Here is a 17,006-nt window from a genome sequence, read left to right as displayed (position 1 = left end):
TATAATGCATCGCCCTTAAATATTCTTGAATAACAATATTATTCTCTTACCTCCATTATATTATTTTATTATCATATCAGCACTTCTTATATCCTTATTATCTTATTATTACAGTCCTACTCTTCTTCTTCTTCTCACTGGGAATCCCTGTGAAGACAACCTCACTATAAGCCCGAGGGAGTTAATAATTTATAAATATTATTTGACTGACCTAGATTCAAAAGCTGCAAGGCCAGTGGTGATTGCTAAAAGAAACTACACCCCAAATTTTGCTTTATCACAAGGCCAGTGGACGACAATTGCCCATGTACACGACACTCTGGCCCCATGGCCATCATCCCTTTTCAACACTCTCCTGGCTTCCATCCTCTTCACTCGCAATTGTGGCTACCATTCATCCACGGCGTCCCTTCCCAACCACCAAACTTTCCTTAGCCTATAAAACACACAAACGCCGCGTCCTCCTCGCCTTGCCTTCAAGCCGCAAGACCCATGGAAGAAAAACAGCACTTTCTTATCGTCTCCTTTCCAGCGCAAGGCCACATCAACCCCTCCCTTCAACTCGCCAAGCGCCTGGCTCGACTCAGCGCCAGAGTCACCTTCTCCACCTCCATAGAGTATAATAGCCGTCTCAACACCTCTTCTTCTCCTCCCACCCTATCCTTCTCCCCTTACTCCCAAGGCAAGTACGACAAGTCCTTCAAATTACCGGACTTAGACCCCTCCGACTTACTAACCGAGCTCGCCTCCGCCGGCATCAAAAGCTTAACCGCCATCGCCAACGAGCTCGCCGCCAGCGGAAGCCCCGTAACCTGCGTCATCTTCAACTTCCTCGTTCCCTGGGCGCGCGACGTGGCGGCAGATCTAGCCGTTCCCGCCGTTCTCTACTGGATCCAAGCCGCGGCGCTCTTCCGCGTCTACCACCTCTTCTTCAACGGGCACGCCGAGAAAATAATAAACATCGCCACCCAGGAAAAACCCACCTCGGAAATCGCTCTCCCGGGAGTACCCACGTTGCAAGTCCGCGACTTGCCGTCTCTGCTTCTGAAGAAATTGACGGTGGACGAGCTCTTCTTCCCCGCCGTGGAGGCTACCTTCCAAGGACTTAGTCGCGTGGTGCTAGTGAACACCTTCGACGGGCTGGAGAAAAGCACTCTAACGGCGGCAGGGGAGGCGGAGTTAGTCGCTATCGGGCCGGCGCTGCCTTCCGCTTACACCGACGGAGAAGACGAAGAAGATAAGGCCATCGGAGGAGACCTTCAGAGGGCGGAGGATGAGTACATGGCGTGGCTGAGCGCGCAGAAGGAAGGCTCCGTGGTCTATGTATCGTTTGGGAGTCACTCTGTGCTGCCGGTTAGCGAGAGAGAGGAGATATCCAAGGCGCTGCGAGAGAGCGGGAGGCCGTATCTTTGGGTGGCTCGCGGCGAGAGAGAAGGGGTGGAGGAAGGAGAGAAGGGGAGAGTGGTGGAGTGGTGTTCTCAAGTGGAGGTGTTGGCTAGTGGGGCGGTGGGCTGCTTTGTGACGCACTGTGGGTGGAATTCAACGTTGGAGAGCGTCGTTTGCGGTGTTCCGATGGTGGGTCTGCCGCAGTGGACGGACCAGATGGCGAATTGCCGGTTGGTGGAGGCGGAGTGGGGAGTAGGAGTGAGGGCGGAGAAGGCGGAGAAGGCGGAGTTGAGCAGGTGTATAGAGCTGGTGATGGGGGAGGGAGAAGGGGAGGATATGAGGAGAAGGGCGAAGGCGTTGGCGAGCTTGGCGAGAGACGCGTTTAGGGAAGGAGGATCGTCGGATCGTAATCTGAGGGCGTTTGTCCGGAGTCCGATGGGGGGGCTGACTTGAAAGAAATGCATGGTTTTCTGTCTTTCTATCGGCGTAGATTTGGAGGACCCATTCTAGATTATCCCCTCTCCGTCATAAAGATGGCTGTTTTGTCTCAGCCTGTTATTTCTTGGTGTGTGTTACGATGTGATTAGGGAGTGATTTCAAGAATTGAATTACATTTCCATTTGTTTTTCCTGGTTTTCATGCGGAACAACAGATTGGTTGCAGAAAAAAAGCAGCATTTAGGGTTTTTTTAATTTTCGGACCCACCGTATTTTTATTTTCGAAAGAGACAGAGAATGTGGGCCATTAAAATGTTATCTTAGTCAAGTATAATGTTTGAAAGGATTCCGTCGGGAAAAGTTGAAATAAATATTTCCTCCTTCAACTTCTAGGAGCAAGGTTGGCACTACAGGAAAGAATTTTATCAGTAGTTCTGAATCAGATTCCCGGGGATGTAGGCTCGATTTTTTATATCGACCTAAACACTATTTTAATCACCAAAATCTTGAAGGGCGTTTAAATTTTGTAGCCACATTTTTCTATAGTTTTATTTTGGTCACTTTTATATGAGTTAGACTCAGTGCAGTGAGAAGCCAGTAAATAAAATATTCTAACTGCGGTGAAATGGTGAAGGCTGAATCTGCGACGGACAAATCATCTTCTTTACGGAAGAAAATTCAAAGCTTTCCACAAAATCAAAAGTAACAAATATCAGAAAAGGGATATTTTTCAAAATAATTGTGCAGCTTTCTTGGTAAAGAGGATAAGTTTCCCTTGTCACCATGTCATCCCGGAAATCAACATTCTGGACTACTATCGAAAAAATAATTTTTGATGGCAAGGACGCCAACATCTCCTCGACAAACGCGTCACCACGGTCAACCAGAGTCAACATGCATGCTTTGGACCACGGTCAACCGGAGTCAACCAAAGTCAACCCGCCACGGTCAACCGGCGTCAACCTTAAAGCCGACACGCCACAGCCGCCAACTTGCACGTCTCCACCCGCGCACGCCTCTACGCGCGTCATGACACGACGCCAAAGGCAGATTCACAACTGCCCTTTGGCGTGACACGGCGCACGTCTTTATTTTCTCGTCTTTACTTTCTCGTCAATTTCTCTTTCCTCCAAGGCCTATATAAAGGCTATTATTTTCAAGAAACTTTTAGGCCGTCATAATTTCAAGAATTGAGTTTCAGTTTAACTCTTCTTGGAGGACTGCCCAGCCTCCCCTACCCCTCCTAACCCTAGCCGTCGCCGCCGACGCCGGCGCCGTCGCTGCCACTGCCGCCGCCAGCGACGTCGGCCTTCCACCCTCTCTCCTTTCTCCCTCTCCCTCTCACCCTCTCTCTCGCCCAAGGCTGCCCAGCCCAGGTAGCCCCGCTAGGGCCACCCAAGCCGCCCCAGCCAAGGCCGCCCAAGGCCGCCCAGGCAGCCCCGCCAGGGCCGCCCAGAACGCCCCAGCCCAAGGCCGCCCAAGCAGCCCCGCCAGGGCCGCCGAAGCTGCACCAGCCAAGGCCGCCCAAGCAGCCCCGCCAGGGCCGCCCAGGCCGCCCAGGCCGCCCCAGCCAAGGCTGGCCAAGCAGCCCCGCCAGGGCCGCCTAGGCCAACCCCAGCCAAGACCGCCCCAGGCCGCCAGCAGCCCGCGGTGGCCACCCGGCCGTCCATCCAGGGTCGCCCAGGGCCGCCCCTGGTCGCCCGCGCACGCCACGCGCTGACTGCTTGTCCGCGCCGCGCACGCGGCCGCTCGCCACGTCACACGCCGGCCACCGACGTCGTCGAGGCCATCCAACGGTTCATCGTCGACACCGTCGACGCCGCCGACGCTGAGCCACGCGCGCACGCTACGCGCTGGGTGCGCTCCGCGCACTGCGCGCGCTACGCGCCGCTCGCGGCGCGCGCCGCTCTCCGCGCGGCCTGCGTGCGCTCCGCACACTACGCGCGCCGCGCTGGTATTCGCCACGCCTGACTCTGCGACAACATCATCTAGTCTCAACCAGGGCCATTCAACGCCCGGAGCGCTCAGGATCGTCCCGTCCAGTGGGCCGCTCAACGCCCGGATTCGCCCAGCCTCATCACGATCGGAATTTCCCGCATCCTCTTCATGCACTACGGTGCCGAGGTACGCCTGAACTCTTTGGTGTCAAAGTGTTCTCCGTTTAGTGTTTTCTCGAGAAGTTTCCACCGCCGTCAAAATTAGATTTGGATTGGGATTTTCTACTTCTTCTCCCTCTTTTTTGAGTGTTTCCTCGTGACGTGAATTCGGGTATTGATTTCGATGCTTAGGCATCGTCGCGGTGGGGGAAGACAATACTCCCGCCCTTGATAAGGGTCGGAGCTGCACCACCAGATTTTCATCGGTTTTAAAGTCCGAAATCGATTGTGTGAATTTCTGTGGATTGTTTAATCCCTCCCTACAAACCCGTCTATCACCCTTTACCCGTCGTCAACCCATCCGTCTCCACAGTCGCCCTACTCCATAGTCGTCCTACGTCAAATTTGTATCAGAGCATAACCTGTTAGCCCAGTCGTTTCCGCCATCGTAGGCGTCTACATTCATCATCATCTGTCAGTCCCATTGCATGCATTTGCGTTCAGGCAAACGAGTTGCCGCTCCGATGATAGACCAATCCCAAGACGGTCGTGAGGTGTCCGTCCCTGTCCATGAGTTGTCGTCGTCCGTACCACCGACCTCCTCTCGAGGGGACATCGATCGTGTGTTAGACGCTGTCCAGAACGGTTTTCGTAATGTCAATACATGAATTACTAATATGGACAATCGTCTAACTAGTTCGATCGATGCGGTGAGCGAATGGACTTATCAAATCGAAAATAGAGGTCTGGATCGACATCGCCGCGATCGCGAGAACCACCATATCCCAGATCCTAGATCTCGAGATCGTGATAGGAATCATCACGACATTGATGATCCTATACGACCCGAGGACAGATCCGGAAGCCAAAATCACAATCGTCTCGAGCGAGACGATCTGATTCCTCCGGATATTCGCACTCCGGTTCATGATAGAAATCATCGAGACGATTACTATCCGGCCAAGCCGAGGACCCCAGGTCAGGATAGGAATCGTCCCCCACAGAACGATCCCTATCCACCTGTGGATAGAGCCCCGGTGCACGATGGAAATCGCCCACTACGGGACGATTACCATCCATTGGAGGAGAGGATTCCAGAGCGCGATAGGAATCATCCCCCTCAGAATGATCCTTATCCGCCTGATGATAGATATCACGGATGGAACAGGAATCGTCCGGACAGGAACGATCCTTTTCCACCCGAGGATGTGGTTCCCCCTCGCGATCATTGCCGTGTGGATCACGACAACCATTGGCAGCAGATTCAGCGTAGCGTCAAAGTCAAAGTCTAGGGACCCTAAAGAGTATCTTGATTTGGAGTCTAAATTGAATAGTTATTTCAAGTGGTACAATATGCTAGAGTGGCATAAAGTCCAATATGTCGAGATGAGATTAGGGGGACAAGCAAAAATCTTTTGGGAGAATCTTGAATTTTTGATTTATAACCGTCCTGAGGCACCCATAGATACTTGGCCCCAAATGAAGGACAAACTGTGTGAGAAATACGTCCCACTTGCCTATCTCGATAACCTTCTTGACCAATGGCACAAATCGCAGCAGGGTAGACGTCCCGTCTCTGAGTATATCACTCAATTTGAGGAATTCTATATGAGGTGTCGAGTTGAAGAGAATCCTTGAGTCGTTATTTCTCGTTTTAGGACTGGTCTTAACCCTTATCTAGAGACGGAATTGCTTGTCCGTAAGGCCACGACTATCGAGCAGGCCTACCAGATTGTAGAAGACCTAGAACTTTGCCAAAACTTATGCCATACTCGCGTGTACAATCGCCCTGCTCTTACCGATCAGTCGCACTTATCTAACCCTTCTTATTCAAACCGTGCGACCCAGCGTAATTCTCCCTTGGCTCTTCCGGCACCACCACCACCAGTTCCTACCTCTACTCATACTCCCATTGAACATCGCCCGCCCGCTCCGACTCAGTCATCGACTACGCCGAATACTCGTACCTCACCCTCCCTAGAGTCCACGGCTAGGGCCCCTCCTCAACCCAATTCTGCACAACTCGGTCCTTCCGGCTTGACTTATTTTAAATGCCAAGGTCAAGGTCATAGAGCTTCCCAATGCCCTTCACAAGCCTTGCACATAGGACAGGAGCCCCTCGATAGCGACCCTATCGACGATGAGCCAACTATAGATGAGGAGGAGTATAGAGTTGAGAGCTATGTTGTCGATGAATTTGTGCATGATGACGGATTAGTGAGTTTCATTGGCATCACAGACTGTCCACCGTCTCTTCCTCGTCACGACCCATCTACGTCAGTTAGGAGAATTATCTGTTGCAACCTTACTCAGCCTACCACCGATAATTCTGCATTGAGGACATCCATATTTTACACGTATTTTAAAATTGGTGATAAGATGTGTAAGACGATCGTAGATAGTGGTAGTTGTATTAACGTCATCTCCGATGTTATGACATCACGTTTGGGATTACCTTTGATTGATCACCCCCATCCATATTTTGTGTCTTGGATCGATGCTACCTCCATCCCTGTGAAGAACCAATGTCGTCTCCCTCTAAAGGTTCAATCCTACGAAGAGGAGATATTATGCGATGTTCTGCCCATGAAGGTGGGCAGCATTATCCTCGGCTGCCCTTGGTTGTATGATAATGATGTACACGTCTATGGTCTGAGAAATACATGTTCTTTTATCCATCAGGGCAAAAAAATCACGTGGCATCCCTACACTCATAGTCCGTAGAGAGTCTCACCTAAATCTCCATCTGTAGGCTTGTATGTTGTTAGCGGATCCCAATTTCAGAAAGAACTCGATAGTGAAATGACTATGTGTTTGGCCATGATACCAGATCATTCCTCCGAGGATTCCTCCAACCCGCCCCCCGAGATTTCTCAGCTACTAGAGGAATTCGCTAGTGTTTTCCCCAATGATTTGCCCAATGACCTACCTCCGATGCGTGATATTCAGCACGCTATTGATTTCATTCCGGGGTCATCGTTACCCAACCTCCCTCACTATCGGATGGACCCTACGCAGTACAAGGAATTACAGCGCCAAGTCCAAGAACTCTTGGACAAGGGGTTCATCCAAGAGAGCCTTAGCCCGTGTGCCGTCCCTGCACTACTGGCTCCCAAAAAGGATGGGAGTTGGCGTATGTGCATTGACAGTAGAGCTATAAATAAGATCACGGTCAAGTATAGGTTTCCTATTCCCCGCATCGACGATATGTTTGATATGATGGCAGGTTCAACAGTTTTCTCCAAAATTGATCTTAAGAGTGGTTATCACCAAGTTCGTATCCGACCCGGAGATGAATGGAAAACCGCCTTTAAGATCAAAGACGGACTATATGAGCTGAAGGTCATGCCCTTTGGATTATCAAACGCACCTAGCACCTTTCAGTGATTGATGAATCATATACTTAGACCGTTCATAGGAAATTTCGTCATCGTATATTTTGATGATATCCTTATCTATAGTAGATCCACACCCGATCATCTCCAACACTTACGTTTAGTTTGAGAAGTATTGAAAACTGAGCAGTTGTATGCTCACCCAAAAAAATGTTCTTTCCTTGTCAGTCATGTTTCATTCTTAAGTTTTATCCTATCTGACCAAGGTGTATCCGTCGATCCGGCCAAAATTGACGCCATAACCCAGTGGCCAACACCTAAAAATACCCATGATGTTCGTAGTTTTCACGGTCTAGCAACCTTCTATCGACGATTCATATCCAACTTTAGCACCATCATGGCACCCTTGACTGAATGCCTTAAGGGAAATCATTTTGAATGGACGGTAGAAGCTCAGAAATCCTTTGAGGAGATCAAACTTAGAATGGCTCAGGCCCCTATTCTTCGCTTACCTGGTTTTGATAAAGTATTCGAGGTCGCCTGTGATGCTTTAGGGTTAGGAATAGGAGGAGTTCTAAGTCAAGAAAATCATCCTATTGCCTTCTTTAGTGAGAAGTTGAATGACGCTAAGCTCAAATACTCTACCTAAGACAAAGAATTTTATGCGATCGTCCAATCTTTACGTCATTGGCGTCATTATCTACTCTCTAAGGAATTCGTCCTCTACTCTGATCACGAAGCCTTAAAGTATCTCCATTCCCAGCAGAAATTAAATTCTAGGCATATTAAATGGGTTGAATTCATTCAGTCTTATACCTTTGTCCTTAAACATAAGAGGGGAGTTGAGAACCGAGTCGCCGATGCTTTGAGTAGAAGGGTCCATTTGTTGAATGTTATGAAAGTTGAGGTTATTAGATTTGATCAGATGAAGGACCTATATCCAGATTGCCCAGATTTTGCTCCCATTCTTCAGACCTTAGGCAAATACCCGAATCCTGATAATCAAAATTATCTTGTGGAGAATGGATTCTTATTTTACGATCGTCGCCTATGCATCCCACGCTCATCTCTTAGGGATTTTCTCGAATGGGAAACACATGTCGGAGGCCTTAATGGTCATTTTGGGAGAGATAAAACCATAGCTATGGTTGAGCATCGATTCTTTTGGCCCTCCCTAAAGCGAGACGTAGCAAGTATAGTTTCTCAATGTCGTGTATGTGCTCTCGCTAAGTAGGTAAAACAGAACACCGGCCGCTACACCCTACTACCAGTCCCTCAAAAACCTTGGGAGGATGTGAGCATTGACTTTGTGCTAGGGCTCCCGAGGACGAACAAACGCCATGATTCCATCATGGTGGTTGTGGATCGTTTCTCGAAGATGGCTCATTTCATCCCTTGCTTTAAAACTTCGGGTGTGTCTCATGTCGCCCAACTATTTTTCAATGAAGTAGTGCGTCTCCATGGACTTCCAAAAAGCATAGTGTCGGACAGAGATGTCCGATTCACTAGCTACTTTTGGAAGACCCTTTGGCATCTTTTGGGGACAAAGCTCAAGTTTTCCACAGCTTTTCACCCCCAAACTGATGGACAGACCGAGGTCGCGAATAGGAGCCTCGACAACCTATTACAATCATTGGTGGGAGACAACCTCAAGTCTTGGGATTCTATCACTCCGCGTGCCGAATTTGCTTACAACGCGTCAGTTAACCGTACTACCGGTACGAGTCCATTTGAGATTGTGCATGGTCATCTTCCTCGTACCCCTACCGACCTTATACCTATGTTACCACATGCTAGAGTCTCAGATGACGGTCATGAATTTGCGCATCATATTAGAAGTCTGCATGAGAAAATCCGTACACGTATTATAAATAGTAATGCCTCATATAAACAGTCCGCAGATTTGCACCGTTGTTTTCGTGAATTTAAAGAAGGTGAAATGGTGATAGTGCGGATTAGGCTGGAAAGATTTTCCACCAAACGGGCTACTAAGCTTCATGCTCGTAGTGCCGGGCCGTTTCCAATCCTCAAACGAGTTGGGGAAAATGCCTATGCCGTTGACATACCCTCCTCGTGGGGAATAAGCACTACTTTCAATATCTCAGATTTAGTCGCGTTTAAAGCCCCACCTCCTTCGTCTAATAGCCACATTCTACCCTCGGACTTTCTGGTGAGCGAGTTTGACTTGTCCACTCCCCCATCGCTACCCTCTGACTGGCATGAAATTATAGAAGGAAATACTGGACGAAGAAATCACCTTCACCAAAGGTGGAACGGTGCGGAAGTTTCTTGTTCGTTGGAAGGACAAGGCATCGATGGACGACACGTGGATCACGGAGGAAGACCTGGCTCGCCTGCGCCCCGACTTGGTGAACCCACTAGAGCTTTCAGACGTCTACTCAACGGAGTCGAGTTCTCCGCACCTCGAGGGAATTGATGGCCAAGACGCCAACATCTCATCGACAAACGCGTCACCACGGTCAACCAGAGTCAACACGCATGCTTTGGACCACGGTCAACTGGAGTCAACTGAAGTCAACCCGCCACGGTCAACCGGCGTCAACCCTAAAGCCGACACGCCATAACCGCCAACTTGCACGTCTCCACCCGCGCACGCCTCTATGCGCGTCATGACACAACGCCAAAGGCAGATTCACAACTGCCCTTTGGCGTGACACGGTGCACGTCTTTATTTTCTCATCTTTACTTTCTCGTCAATTTCTCTTTCCTCCATGGCCTATATAAAGGCCATTGTTTTCAAGAAACTTTTAGGCAGACGTAATTTCAAGAATTGAGTTTCAGTTTAACTCTTCTTGGAGGACTGCCCAGCCTCCCCTACCCCTCCTAACCCTAGCCATCGCCGCCGGCGCCGTCGCTGCCATCACCGCCAGCGACGTCGGCCTTCCACCCTCTCTCCTTTCTCTCTCTCTTTCTCCCTCTCCCTCTCACCCTCTCTCTCGCCCAAGGCCGCCCAGCCCAGGTAGCCCCGCTAGGGCCACCCAAGCCGCCCCAGCCAAGGCCGCCCAAGGCCGCCCAGGGCTGGGGCTGCCTAGGCAGCCCTGGCATTTGAGGTAGGATGACTATGGAATAGGGCGACTGTGGAGACGGATGGGTTGACGACGGGTAAAGGGTGATAGACGGGTTTGTAGGGAGGGATTAAACAATCCACAGAAATTCACACGATCGATTTTGGACTTTAAAACCGATGAAAATCTGGTGGTGCAGCTCCGACCCTTATCGAGGGCGGGAGTACTGTCTTCCCCCACCGCGACGATGCCTAAGCACCGAAATCAATACCCGAATTCACGTCGCAAGGAAACACTCGAGAAAGAGGGAGAAGAAGTAGAAAATCCCAATCCAAATCTAATTTTGACGGCGGTGGAAACTTCTTGAGAAAACACTGAATGGAGAACACTTTGACACCAAAGAGTTCAGGCGTACCTCGGCACCGTAGTGCGTGAAGAGGATGCGGGAAATTCTGATCGTGATGAGGTTGGGCGAATCCGGGCGTTGAGCGGCCCACTAGACGGGACGATCATGGGTGCTCCGGGCGTTGAATGGCCCTGGTTGAGACTAGATGATGTTGTCGCAGAGTCAGGCGTGGGCGAATACCCGCGTGCGCGAAGCGCGCGTAGGGTGTGCGGAGCGCACGGAGCGCGCGGAGTGCGGTGGAGCGCACCCGGAGAGCGCGTAGCGCGCGCGGCTCGAAGCGTCGACGATGAACCGTTGGACGGCCTCGACGACGTTGGTGGCTGGCGTGTGACGTGGCGAGCGGCCGCGTGCGCGACACAGACAAGCAGTCAGTGCGTGGCGTGTGCGGGCGACCAGGGGCGGCCCTGGGCGACCCTGGATGGACGGCCGGGGCGGCCCTGGCAGGGCTGCCTTGGTGGCCTTGGGGCGGTCTTGGCTGGGGTTGGCCTGGGCGGCCCTGGCGGGGCTGCTTGGGCGGCCTTGGCTGGGGCGGCTTGGGTGGCCCTAGCGGGGCTACCTGGGCTGGGCGGCCTTGGGCGAGAGAGAGGGTGAGAGGGAGAGGGAGAAAAAGAGAGAGAAAGGAGAGAGGGTGGAAGGCCGACGTCGCTGGCGGCGGCGGCGGCAGCGACGGCGCCGACGGCGATGGCTAGGGTTAGGAGGGGTAGGGTAGGCTGGGCAGTCCTCCAAGAAGAGTTAAACTGAAACTCAATTCTTGAAATTATGACTGCCTAAAAGTTTCTTGAAAACAATAGCCTTTATATAGGCCTTGGAGGAAAGAGAAATTGACGAGAAAGTAAAGACGTGCGCAGTGTCACGCCAAAGGGCAGTTGTGAATCTGCCTTTGGCGTCGTGTCATGACGCGCGTAGAGGCGTGCGCGGGTGGAGACGTGCAAGTTGGCGGTTGTGGCGTGTCAGCTTTAGGGTTGACGCCGGTTAACCATGGTGGATTGACTTCGGTTGACTCCGGTTGACCGTGGTGACGCGTCTGTCGATGAGATGTTGGCGCCCTCGCCATTAATTTTTTTAACAAAAAATCCTAAAACTATTTAGCCCTTTTTTCCTCTGTCCATCTTTCAAGAATGTTTCTCGCTAGACATCAAAATAAGTTTCTTAAAAAGAAGGTTCCCTAAAGCTAATGGGAAAAAAATCATCTTGGGTTCTTGTAATCATTCTTTTTCCGTATTTATTTGTCAACCTTAAATCAGTTTCCCATCGCATATTTTTTCTGAATTTATGAAGCATCATGAACTTAAAACCATTTTTCAATATCTGACGTAGAGTTCCATTAAAAACAGTATTATGGAAGCATTACTTCTTTGTCTCCCTTTAACGAAAACACTCACCAACACATCGCTTTTCTCCACGAGAAGTGACATGCCCACTCGAAATATACCGGCCACTTCGATTAACATTTCGTTGAAGAAACAAAAAAAAAAGTCGAGTTGTTCTATACCATTGACTTCATGTTATGTACAAGTTGAGTTATTGGCTGCCCTACTCTTCTGGCTCAAAGGAAGAGGTGGGATAGGTCTTGGAAATACCTACAGGCGTCCGAAAGGTGATCTTACAAGCGTCGGAGTCAACAAAGAACTCCCCCAGAGAGACCCACATCAGCAATTCCTTCGACTTAACACCTGTCACACGCCACATCCGGCGGTCCTCCACAAACCCAGTTACCTCAGTACCAAACTGCACAACTCTGCCTGCCCTGCGGAAGGTATAAATCAAAGACTGCTTCTGAAGGAGCCATACAAAGCCAGAGTGGCGGTTGATGCCGACTTCTTGAACGTTCTTGATGGGAAGAAGACCCCTTGGGAGGTTAAGCTCTTCAAGAAGCTCAGTTGTTTTCTGCCGGCATACTTCATCCCCTGTGTAAACCTCTGCTCCAGGACGGTGAGCCTCTATTCTCTTCTGGGCCATTGGAAATATGTGTGGTCTTGTTAAGTAAGACTTGGTGTACTTCACTGCGATTGTTCCGTCCTTGGAAGTTTCGTCCTATCTTGTAGCTACAATGGCGAAAAAGGGAGTTGACTGTGGTAAAGAATAGCTCTGTATGATGAACAAGTGTGTAAACACGCGTCTGTTATTCAGGCTGTAGTCTGAAGAGTGAAGACCTCAACGTGACAGCGAACCTCCTCGCCATCTTTTATTTTTCTTTTGGGTAGAGGGTTTATTTGTAGAGTTGAAACTGGTGGGGCACCGATGAAAATTTCATTTTGCATATGTCTCAGCGTTGTGTAGAGATTATTAAACAGGTAAATGGGAATGGATCAAAGAAAGTAATTGAGAAAAAAACGTGTGAATGGTCAACGAACATACAGGGTCTACGCTTCAAAACAAAGGCACGGCATTCAACTGTTTAACTATTGCAATGTGAAAAAAGAGAGAAGATGACGTTAAGTATAACAGAAATTGAGCGCCAATATAAACGCTAAAAGGATAAAAATAGTGAATCATGAGGAGAAAATATGTGACGGATGCCATCGTCGTTAAGAAAAACCAATATAAGGTACATGTATGAGTGAGCCAGTCCAGCCAAAAGTATAATTTTTAAGGTTGACGGTAAGTTGATTCATCTTCTTGGCTTAGATTGGGTTAATTTAATCTTAAATGTATCCATCTATTTCAATATATGATTTTAACTACCATCTGTCCAGCTGATCAAACTGTATCGTTGCAACTACTCCCCTCTTCATGCCAAATCACACAACATTCCAATTTCTTGGCACATGATTAAATAGAATTTACTTCTAAAATCTTTGGAACGTACGGATGAGTATTTCTGAATATTGTCAAAATACAAATGTACCATATAATATTTTATTATCCAGGTCACTGAAAATAAACAAACTTAATCCTTCTAGAATGTGATACTCTCTTCCCAGAGTTGTATCCAAAAAACATGCATTAATGATAAAGATGATATGGTATCAAGTATGCGTAAAATGAATGTGGCCTTGAGAATGAGGTCAACATATCCTTATATTCTAACTCACGCTTTACATCTTTTGCCTAATGTTATTGATTTTGTGGTCTATTTTAACTAGTCCTAAATAAAATGGTAAATGGTAAAAGACTTGTAGCATATTATGGTTTATAAGTGAGGTTATGTAATTTAAAATCATGCATGAAATGAAATGAATGCTTTAAAGTTAAACATAAAACTGAAATAACAAGAATGCGTAATATCATAGTTAAATAAGGCATATAGTCGAAATTTTTTTGGGAAGCATCTCCAATCTTTAGTCTGTTTTCCAAAAAATTTGGGGCTGACCTTCGTTGTGTTAATAATTCCTACTGTCATAGAAAACATTTAAATTTTTAAAATGAATGGCAAAAACTATATATAATATCTTGGTACACTCTTCATCCTCTTTAATGCCTTATATCATTATCTCTTGACTTTTTTTCAACCAGAATTTGTTTAAGTTTATAGATCATATTCCCCCAAATCATATTCAAAATTTATTCAAACTAGAGTTTTATAAACTGTAGGGAACAACAATTTCTGGTTTACTCTTTATGCCCCACCAGGCATCACCAAATAATAATATATTTTATAATTTCATGATCTCTATCATGTGAGTATAGCTTATTTAATAATTCAGTGCCATGTCAGTCCATGTCTAATCTTTTGCTGGAGATATAAAATAGGTGAATTTCTGCATGAATGATAAAGTTTCATCTTTGAGTTTTTGTCGGGATATCTTTAGATTTTAAGTTACTTCACACATTCAATTCTTTTTGAAAGTATATAGGTCTCCTCATGGGCCATCTTATGAAGCTTTTGTAGGAATTGAAGATTATACAGGTGATATGAAGTTTATGACATATCATACGAGGTAGTTTATTATAGTAATATCTCTATCTCTAAGACAAATACAACGATTCTTCATGTTCATTATCTTATTATTAATAGTATGAGTGAAGGATATTAGTCATCTTCTAGTTCAATGGAATTTGAATAGCTTTAACACTTCATTTTTTCCAACTAATATGCAAGAAGATAAACCATGTCTCAATAATTTTATACTGTAAATAAGATATGTATAGTTTTAAATATTTTGGGCTTTCCAAACTTATTTCTTTAGAGAGTAAGATCGAATATCTAAAAAAAAGTAGGTCTACATTTTTACTTGTAAGGGTATTTATATAGTCTAAATATATGTAGTGTATAAAAAATATAACTTGATATCTCGGTATAGTTAATACAAAAAAATCATCTAAATCAACAAACCCCTAGATATAATGTAAAACTCTGTTTTAAAATAAATGAAACATCAAACATACCACACAAATATACAATTTGAATGACATCATGATTAATCAGATTTTTTACTTAAAGTAGAAAAGATTCAGAATACCACATATTGAAGGATCAAACTAAAATTCATAAACGAAAACAAAGATTTTTTATTTGGGATCCTTCCTTTGGTCAAGTGGAACAAACAGTAATATTTTCCGGTTGATTCACAAAATGCATTTTTCACTTTTTTAAAGGGGGAGAAATGAATCAAGAATTATCTTTCATCACCATTAATTGAATTAATTCAAAACACAGGATTCTATTTTGTTATCATTCTAATCACGGTGCACCTTTTTTTTCCTTTTTCTAGAAATGCATTGTTTTCTTAGTTTATACATTTTTGATGTCTCATATTTGTCCAAAAAAACCACTTGATTGATGAAATTAAGTACGACGTTTGATATAGATAGTAAAATATTATGAATGCATATTTTGGTATCAATATGATTGGTTTACATAGAGAGTATTTCTAGATATCGAAAGTGCTTTTTATGGAATTGGGATGACAAAAACTAGAATGCACAATTAGATGGAGAAATTAATCATATATATACACATATATATACATACATATATATCTATATATGTGCGAATGAAGTAGTAGCAAGTCGATTTTCATGAAAAATATATCCTAAGTGGTGAGACTTGGAGGTGATGGAAATATATGTGGCCGGCAAGCCAATCACACATTCCACATCTCGTTCCATGTTCATTAATAGAACATATTCATTATAGTACACGTGTAATGCGTATAATGAAGTCCACGAATACATGATCAGACTTAGTGAATCATGATGAGATCGTAATACGGAGATCACTAGTCTTTAAGCATGTGTTCTAAACATTCCTATTCGAAGGATACGCGAGAAGGACATTGAAGTGTCCGGATAGAATAGCACTATCTAGCCTCATTCATATGATGAGTATGGCCGGTCCCGTAGCCATTAGTGTGGCGACACTAAGGATAGATAGTGGGTGCTCTTTAGTGGAAAGAGTTCACTGAATTGATCTATACGAATCCTTGAATGGTATTATACCGAACTGTCAATCAGGTTGATTCATGTCATGGTTGTGTAAGTGGTCCTTAGACCTGAGACACCAAAGACGTCTTGTGGACGGACGGCTGTACTTTGGCTATGGCCAACGAGTCTCTAATCATGGGATTCTAAACAGTCTTAGTTCGGGTGCATCAAGAAGTACATGAAGGCGATTGAGTGGTCAAGATGGGATCGTCCACCCTCGGTATAAGAGGTGACAGCTCAAGGAAGACGATGGAACAAAGTCCTTGGCCAAGGTAGTAAAATATCGGAGAAGAGTTCTCCGATGATTTTCGAATGCATCAGTACTAACTCGGATGATCGATTAGGGTTTGACAGTTGGCCATACCCTAAGTCATCCAAGGAGCGTCAAGTGGATGAGGGATTATACATACATGGTAACCGATGATGAACATGTTCCATGAGTGAGTCAATACCCACTCCTTTGTATTTTCTAGGACACGAGGTGTAGCTTGGCACCCCACGTGTCGGAGTCTCGACCTATCGATTGGGTTAAATCGATCTGACGTTAATTAATCTATATGATGATATAGTTAATTAATTTGGAAGGCCAATAAAGGTTATTGGGCCGTTGGATTCATTAACTAGGCTGATACATGGGCTTAGAGGGTCACACACAAATGGTCTTTTGGACGTCGGAAGATTACCTAAGTTTTGGGGGTTCTTATGAAAAATACCCACTTAGTATAAATAGGGGAAGGCCCTGAACAAAATTCACCTAGGCCAGAATTGTTGAGGGGCCTTTCCCCTTCTTCTCTACTCTCCCCACACCCCCTCTCCATCCCTGATGTGATCGGGACGATGTAACGACGCCGACGGAGAAAGAACGGGGCTCATCAAAGAGAAGGAGGAGATCCGACGTGCCGAGGACTACGTGGATACGTCTAGAGGCTGCACACTTGAGCAGCTCGACTTGT

The 17,006-nt window shown here is 46.6% G+C and overlaps 2 protein-coding genes across 2 annotated transcripts; one reads left to right on the top strand and one right to left on the bottom strand.

Moving 5' to 3' along the window:
• Positions 1-479: 479 nt before the first annotated feature.
• LOC144704643 (crocetin glucosyltransferase, chloroplastic-like) lies at positions 480-2,013 on the top strand. The gene has a single exon (XM_078577130.1). It carries the CDS (start codon positions 493-495, stop codon positions 1,837-1,839), a length of 1,347 nt encoding a protein of 448 aa, XP_078433256.1. The 5' UTR covers positions 480-492; the 3' UTR covers positions 1,840-2,013.
• Positions 2,014-12,219: 10,206 nt separating this feature from the next.
• Positions 12,220-12,645, bottom strand: LOC144704955 (uncharacterized). Its single transcript, XM_078577538.1, has one exon. The coding sequence runs from the start codon at positions 12,643-12,645 to the stop codon at positions 12,220-12,222; it is 426 nt and encodes a 141-aa protein (XP_078433664.1).
• Positions 12,646-17,006: the final 4,361 nt, after the last annotated feature.

This window comes from Wolffia australiana, chromosome 6, assembly GCF_029677425.1.
Source record: "Wolffia australiana isolate 7733 chromosome 6, ASM2967742v1".
Taxonomy (NCBI): Eukaryota; Viridiplantae; Streptophyta; class Magnoliopsida; order Alismatales; family Araceae; genus Wolffia; species Wolffia australiana.
This window is presented reverse-complemented; position numbering and strand designations above follow the sequence as displayed.